The sequence below is a fragment of the Pteropus alecto genome, unplaced genomic scaffold (genome assembly GCF_000325575.1).
Source record: "Pteropus alecto unplaced genomic scaffold, ASM32557v1 scaffold98, whole genome shotgun sequence".
Classification (NCBI taxonomy): Eukaryota; Metazoa; Chordata; class Mammalia; order Chiroptera; family Pteropodidae; genus Pteropus; species Pteropus alecto.
The window spans coordinates 17,346,216-17,354,479 of NW_006443570.1; the positions used below are offsets into that span (position 1 = coordinate 17,346,216).

Consider the following 8,264-nt stretch of genomic DNA (forward strand, 5'->3'; position numbering starts at 1 on the left):
GAGAGCAGGGTGGATGAGGGCTGGAAAGGGCCCTGGGAGAGAGCAAAGAGGTAGAGAGGTGGAGAGAAAAGAGTGGATTTGGGGAGGAATGGAGGACCTTGAAGAATGCAGAGGAGGGGACAGAGATGAGGGAGGATGGGCAATGGGCACCAAAAGAGCTTGGTAATATTGTCCCGCACACGCTGGGGTGGTTCACATAGGGAGGCCAAGATTACTCCAAAGCGGGCCAGTCTTTGCATGCTCCGTTGAACTGGGGGGGTTGGGGGAAGGGAGGGAAGAGGCCTGGTAGACATGTCACATGTGCCCGTGTGAGGAACCAAGCGCTGCCTCTCCTCCTCTCACCCCGGCCTGCTAGATGTTCGCTGGTTGGAATCATTGCTGGTTACTCTCCCCAGCCCTGCCCGGAAAACTGCCAGTGAGAGACATCACACATATGAGCCGCAAGCCCAAAGTTAAACCCACTCCACAGGACTGCCTCTCTCCAGGTTTATAATCAAGACAAGCAGAGAAAATTTTTAAATCATATGGACTCAAGTTCATTCAGCAGCTGCACTGCTGGAGCTAAGCAGGGGCAACTCTGGACTCACATGTCCAGATGCTTCCACGAGGACGAGTAGGGAGGCCTGGAGGAGAGGGAGTGACTTCTGACGTGGGCAGAGGCTCAGTCTCTCCTTGAAGTGAAGAATCAATAAAACCCATGGGCAGCCAGAAACACCGATGATTAGAGGAAAGAGAGGGAGGGAAACGATGTTGTCAACCACTCGGTCCTAAATGAAAGGCGAGCAGAGAGAGAAAAGTGTTCCGGATGCTGGGAGGTGGCCTCCAGGGAGAGGAATTACGAATCTTTGCCTGGGTCCTAACCCAGCAGGTAGAGAGGGTGCGGGCTGGCTATGAGGGAGTGCCAGAGGGAATCCCACAGAGCCCTGGGCTTTGGATAAAACGGTCCACCCACATTTGCCTTTGACAGGGGGCCCACTTTGCGGATGAGAACCCTGAGGCTAGGAGCAGAGAAGGTGGCCCCGGGAAGTTGAGGGGGCTGGGACCCCCTTGGAGCCCATTCTCCAAAAGTGGTGCCTTCTCAACAATTTTAAAGGGTGGCCTATCAGTGAAAACAATTTTCAACAATTTGAAAGGGTGGCATATCAGAAAAAGAAGGAAAACAGAACCAAGAATAACCTAGAAAGCGTGGGCATTTTTTTTTTATGAGAGGTCACACCTGCAACCTAAAGCGAAAGCCCAGCTCTCCTTCTTTCTTTAGCCCCACACCCTCACTAACCTGGGCGGGCACCTCCTCCTGATTCACTTTTCTGCCGCTCAGCCCAACTACTCTGGGCCCAGAGGTCCTGGTCCCCACACCTGACTAAGCCCTGCCTCCCTCTCCTCTCCAGGTCTGTTGGCGGAAAAGGACAGTAATTACTGTCTCTGCAGGACACCCTGCAACCTGACCCGATACAACAAAGAGCTCTCCATGGTGAAGATCCCCAGCAAGACATCAGCCAAGTACCTTGAGAAGAAATTTAACAAATCAGAAAAATATATCTCGTAAGCTCAGTGGGCATAGTGGATGGGGGAGTTAGGAAGGGGATATGGATCAGGAGGAAACTGGGAGCAATCGAGTTAGAGGGCAAAAGTAAGCAGTTCCACTTAGCAGACATTAATTGAGCACCTGCTGTGTGCCAAGTTCTGTGCTCAACATTCAGAATATGAAGACAAAGATGATTAAGATATAGCCCCTGCCCTTCAGGAGCTTACAGTCTGGTGGGGAAGCAAGTACACAACTGAATGCTATAAAGGCTGATTCAGGCAATAAGGGAGGTAGTTGGCCGCACCTTGAATGGGGACACAGTAAAGGAAAACTTCAGAGAATGTTTTAAAGGATGTATAGGAGTTTTCCAGGTAGGCTTTGTACATTCTGTTCCCTCTGCCTAGAATGCTTTTCCTCTCATTCTTCATCTAATTGGTCCCTCATCAGGCAGGTCTTTATTTAAATGTCATTTCCTCAGACAGTTAAATTAGGTCCCCGATTATTTTTCTCTCAAAGCACTCATGTTTTCCTTTATGACGCTCGCCACCATGCGTAATTCCATATCTATGTGTGTATTTCCTGCCCCACTAGATTGAAAGTTCCCTAAGGGTAGAAACCTTTCTTTTTTGTTCTCTGTTGTGGAGTGTCTGGCACAGGGCTGGTGCTCAAAAGATATGTTTTCACAGAATAAATGAATGAATGACACGGGAGAAGAGCATGTCCCAGGCAGAGGTTCAGGAGGGGGAATCAGCACAGGACAGACAAAAGAACTGCATGGGGAAGCTGGGCCAGGCAGCCATGTCTGAGCAACAGGACCCTGTAGGCTGAGCTGGGCAAGGAGCGGAATTTATCCTAAGAGAACAGGGAACCACTGGAGAACTTCAGACAGGTGACAGGCTCAAATTTGTATTTTAGACCACTGCTCTTACGTAGAACCTTCTGTGATAAAGTGTTCTATGTCTGTGATGGTCAGCATGGTAACCACTAGCCACATGTGGCCATTGAGCATTTTAGATGTAGCTTGAGTGACTCAGGAACGGAGCTGTGATTTCATTTAATTTGAATTAGTTTAGCAGTTTTAGAGAGATCCTTCAGGTGGCAGTTTAGAGGATGGATGGAAAGCCAGATGGGCAGAAGGGACCCTGTTAGGAGGCAGTTGCCATAAACCAGACAAGAGATGGTGACACTCTGAATGGTACCTAGGAGAGCCCTGTGTGGAGAAAGGGGCATCCTCTCTCCCCAGCCACTTCCTCTTGCCAACATAGTCACCAAAGCCCATCCTGGGGCTGATATCTACAAACCTGGCTGCTTTTATTCAGTGGGTTTGGGACCGGGGCTCTGAAAGCATTATGAGCAGCATGGAAGGAGATGGAGAATTGTAGGAGGAGCCGGGTCCTGCTGCCTATTCTGCACACAGATATTCTGCACACAGTAACAACTTCTCCTGCCAAGATGTGTCTCATTAACACACCTGCCCCAAGGAGCAAAAGGGAACCAGAGTGCTTCTGCCAGAAAACCCCCTAGCCACGTGTAGATTTGCACCCAAAAACCCTCCCTGGCTCTGGCAGCCGATTTGGCAATGCCAGGGTAGGACCTCCCACTAGGAGAAGCTTGTTGTTAATCCCATTAGGAACCTGGGGACATCTCAGGAGTGAGCAGGGGATGTCAGCTGGGGCAGGCAAGGCAAGCCTTGTCAAGAGAGTCCTGAGCTCACCTGCAGGTAAGGACGCAGGCAGACCCTCTGGAGGCCCAAGGACCTGGAGGCCAGGTGGGACTCCTGGAAAGCATCCAAAGAGGGAAGGAGAAATAAGGGGCAAAGGGGGACAGCTGATATATGCCTCCGGTCCTGCGAAGAGCACTGGGCTGGGAGTTGGGACTATTGGTTTCAAGCCCCACCTCTTCCACTAACCAGCTTGAACTTCGGGCCAGTTGTTTCACTTCCCTGGACCTCAGTTTCTCCGTCTGTCTATGGGACAGCTGTGTTAGATGGTCCCTGTGGATCGCGATGGTTCTAACCATGTATGGTACTGAACGTTCCCTCTGCAGAGAGAACATCCTTGTTCTGGATATATTTTTCGAAGCTCTCAATTACGAGACAATTGAACAGAAGAAGGCGTATGAAGTTGCTGCCTTACTTGGTAAGTCGAAGTATCTATTGCACAAATTTCCACATCGTATAGGGGTGGGAGGGAGTGGGGATGGGCAAGTGAGTGGCAGGCAGAAAGGTAGATATAGAAGCCTCCCAATGAGTCTAGCCTGTATAGTCACTAATTGTTCCCTCTCTCCTTGCACACCTCCCGTCCCAGAATGGAAAGAACTGTGTGATGCAGGTTTTAGGCCCAATTTATGCTGCCTCGATTTCCCCATCAACACAGTGAGGCAGGTGAACTAACGGTCTCTCACGGCCTTTCCAGAGCTGCCCGCTTGGAACCCATAGCCTTCTATCCCCAGGGTGGAGTCAGCCTTGGGGCTGTGGTGGGAAGAAAGAGCTATCAAATGGACAGAGGACTGAGCTGTGGTTGATCCCCAGGTGGTGGACACAGTGAGGGCGCCCAGTGGACCGCCTACCTGGAAAGCAACATTGCTGCATTGAGGCCAGGTGTCACCCCTGAACTGAGTCCTTTGTCAAACACAAAAGAAGGGCTATTTGTCCTCAGATATCTACAAACCCGACGGCCACCCCATACAAGTTCACATCAGCTCCCCTGGCCCCATGGGCACATAATGGACGCAGCGAGTTCATTTCAACCCTGCCACAGCCCAGCGCAAAACTCACAAGACCCCTGAGGGTGGACGGTTAGAAAACATGCCCCTTGGGCCCTCCTCCCAGCTCCCACTCACTCTCAAGAAAGGGTCTGTTGCCCGTCCCTGCAAGGAAGAATAGCTGCTGGTGTCCATGTGAGCTGAACCAGATGAGAGTGTCATCCTGGGAGTAGGGGTCGGGGGGAAGGGGACAGACACCTTCTACCTGGAAGTATAGAGGAAAGACCAGCTGTGAGAATGGGGGCAAGCTGCTTCCCCTCACTATGAAATGGGTCTACTAAAACTCACTTTAAATGTTTGTTGTGATGGTTCAATGCGAGAAAGCCCAGCACGCAAAAGATACATTAAGAATTGTTTCTGATATCGAGACAGCCTCCAGGCCAGAGGCCAGGGCCCAGCTGGTATTTCTAGGCACCGTCTGAGCATTTCTGCACCTCTCCCAGGAGGCTGGGGCCACAGCTGGGTCCCAGTTGGGTTAAAATAGCTGTCACTCACCCCTCGGAGGCTGTTGTGGCCAAAGGAACTGAGCCTCGAGATTCGCATCCTGGGCCCAAGGTAGAGGCCGTGCGCCGGAGATATAGGTCCATCACCTGCCTGCCGCCTTTGTCTCCTAAAGAAGACTCAGGACATGCGTCCTCCCCTCCCATTTCTTCTGCTCCCCCACATAGGTGTGTGCACATGCACGCGTGTGTGTGCGCGCGCGCACACACACACACACACAGAACCGGGAAGGCCTGATCTCTGAATCTGTCAGGAGGGACGGCTCTTCTCTGCATCAGATATGAGAATGAGCATATTACCAGCATCTTGTTCCCACCCAGAATAGCCTGCTGAAAAAAGCATGCTGCCATCTGTACCTCCATGATGAGAGCGTGTGCCGCGTGTGAACCCTCAGCTCCCAGGCCCAGTCAGGCCCTCACCTCACTGCCAGGCGGCCCACCCTCACCTCAATGCACACTGCATCTCAACAGCCATACACACACCGTGGTGAGCCACACACCTTGTGTGCACCTGCACAGACCCACATGCAAGCCATTCAGCTACAGAGACACATACGTGCACACCTACTGCAAGCCTACGCACTCACGCACTCATTACATACGACTGCCCATGCACACACACTCACACCTACACGTGCTTACTCACGTTCCACACACCCAGACACACTGTGCCCACTTCCACCAAGCCACACTCACACACGCTTAGAAACATTCGGTGTACCTATCCTGTACATAGATAGCCACCTACATAAAGCCATTGATGGGCAGACGTGCTGCCTGCTTCCACACAAACATGTGAACGCACAGCACCCTGCCTTACACGCCACACTCAGTCGCACTGCATGCACACATAAGTACACACTCACACCTGACGTGCACACAGGTGTGCAGTTTCCAATAAGCCTCTATTAAGGATATTAGAGTGACCATTGGGGGAGAGGAGGAATAAAGGGGAGCAATTTTGAGACCAGCAAGAAGTGCCCCCTCCCCACCATCTCAGCTTGTTTATCTGGGGGTGTGGTTGCTGGGCTCCTCCCAGCTGTAACAGTGGAGAAGTGGGCAGATGTACCCATCAGAAAGTTCTCAGACCAAGAAGTCAGCCTGGAATCTCCAGTAGGACTATATGCCCACTGCCAACAACACCCCCCACTCCCGGCGCTCCCCCCAGCCCAGTCTGAGAGATTACAGCTGAGAAGGACTTCACAGCTCATCTCCTCCAGCCCCCTCCCGAGCCACCTCCACCATCAAGTGTTCTTTGAAGGAAAAGCTACTGAGAAGGTCAGGACCTATCAAAGCCACATAGCAAGCTGGTGGCCCCTCTAAGCTTGGACCCCCCAGAGAGCAATGGAGCAAAGCACTTTGGGGCTTTGGGGGGATCACAACCCCTTGGAGACTCTGATAATAGCTTCTCAGATATGAACTCTCCCACTACAGATGCCCAGGTACACACACATAGCATTTTCATTCAATTTCAGGAACTCCGTGACCATTTGAAGCTCTGATGGGCCCAAGAACCACCTGGGGAACCTAAAAATCCTGACTCTCCAACCCCCAACCCCAGAGATCCTGATTGTATAGGCCTAGGATAGGTCCAGGCGTCTACTCTGATTACAAGTCTCCCAGGAGTTTGATGCAGGGAGATCTGAAGACCAGTCTAGAAGAACTTTGGTCAAGGGGGCCCACGCACCCCAGGGCAAGATTCCTGCCCTAGAAAGAAACCACACTGAGCATTTATTTACCTTTAGGTGAGGGAGACAGGGGTGCTTCTTAAGGGTGAGGGGCCTTATCCCAAGGGTGAGAGGAGCCCCATGTCATGATTAGACCAGGCATGGGGGAAGCTTTCTGTGCCACTGTTCCCAGACTCCCGACCTGTGTGTCCCAGGCTAGACTGTGCCCTTGACCAGGGCAAGGACCACACACATCTTATTTATATTTCCAGCCCAGAGTCAAAGCAAGGCCTAATCAGTGTGGTTCTGAATGTAACTGGCAAGCCTATTAGCCTATGAGGTGTATTCTAGGCCCTAACAATAAGCTTTCAGGTTAGCTCCCATCCCCACTGGGTACTGCAAACCATCATCTCTCAGAGCTGTGCACTAAGGGAAGAGCTCGTCAAGGCCTGGCCTTCCAGTGGAGGGGGAACCGTTCAGAAGGTCTGGTTCCCGAGTACTTAGTGTCTTCACCCCTTCCTGGAAGCACTGTGAGTAAAGCCAAACCTTTGGTCTTTTCTCTCTCTCTCTCTCTCTAGGTGATATTGGTGGTCAGATGGGATTGTTTATTGGTGCTAGTATCCTCACAATACTAGAGCTCTTTGATTATATTTATGAGGTAAGATTTGAGATTGGTCATGGGGAATTGACCATATACAGGTGCCCTTATCCTGCCCCTATGTCTAGAACCAAAGCATGGGGGAGAGGACAGCCTCCCTCCACCAGAACCTGCTTTCTCTTCCCTGTCCATGGATATTGTCTATCACCAAGCCCTTGGCCTGGGGGAGGGGCGGATGAAAGTGAGACGAAAGCCACAGTCCTATAGGGAAGAGCCATGGGCTTTCTACACTGTCAGGGAGGGAGGGGAAGGGATGAGGAGGAGGAGATGAGATCGGGCTGAGGCCAGCTCTGAGCCCCTTCCACAGCTAGGCCAGATGTGGTGACACCCACCCATTCATACGATGTGAACACACTCACATGCCCCCACACACATATACACATACACTCACATATATATCACACACACACATGCACACACTCCTCATAAATATACACACCATTCACACACACATATGCCACACACACCTGCCCTCTGGGTGGCCTGTCATCTGAGTGGTGCCTTCGTGGTCCAGGCAGGATGAGGAGGTAAGGGGCAAGCCTCACCAGTCCTGAGAGGAGCAAGGGCACACCAGCCACTTCTGGCTGTTAACAGTCTGAAGAGATGTCTCCCTCAAGAAGCAGCGGTAAAAAAGCCTCCGAAAGCTTCTCAAACAGCCGACAACTGCTTCTGGCCCTGAGAGCTTATGGTGCCCGTTAGCCTTCCCACCAGCACCTCCCCAGACCCAGCTGGCTCCAGGGGCTCCAGATTTCCTAAGGCACACCCAGCCCATGCAAGTCTCAGCCCAGCAAACAGCCTACAGGGCCGTGTCTGCCTCTCTGAGAGGGCCGGCGATGGGCAACGCTTGGTCACGGGGAGTCACTGTGAGGGCTGGAAGCCCCTGTGAACAAGGTCCCCTAGAGTCTCACACCTGGCCTCTCAGCATGGTGACCTTGTTCCCCAAACCCAAACCACATCCCATGGCCAGGTATTAGTCTTCATTGTTTATTAATTTTTGTGAGAAGCTGTACAAAGTTACGGAAATTGAATCATACCAGGTAACATTTAATAATAACTACCCTTTGCTACTAAGAATATAATGTTATGAGCTCGCGTGCTCTGATTTTATGAACTGTGGAGATGTCAGGCCTAGGAAGTGATGAGTAATCTTG

The 8,264-nt window shown here is 51.6% G+C and overlaps 1 protein-coding gene across 1 annotated transcript in view; it reads left to right on the forward strand.

Moving 5' to 3' along the window:
- Positions 1-7,812, forward strand: part of ASIC2 (acid sensing ion channel subunit 2) — a 950,209-nt gene extending 942,397 nt beyond the window's left edge. The window contains exons 6-9 of the mRNA XM_025041608.1: positions 1,389-1,542; positions 3,572-3,663; positions 7,034-7,113; positions 7,708-7,812. Of these exons, the coding sequence (XP_024897376.1) occupies positions 1,389-1,542; positions 3,572-3,663; positions 7,034-7,113; positions 7,708-7,812 (431 nt within the window). The remainder of the gene's footprint in view (positions 1-1,388; positions 1,543-3,571; positions 3,664-7,033; positions 7,114-7,707) is intronic.
- Positions 7,813-8,264: the final 452 nt, after the last annotated feature.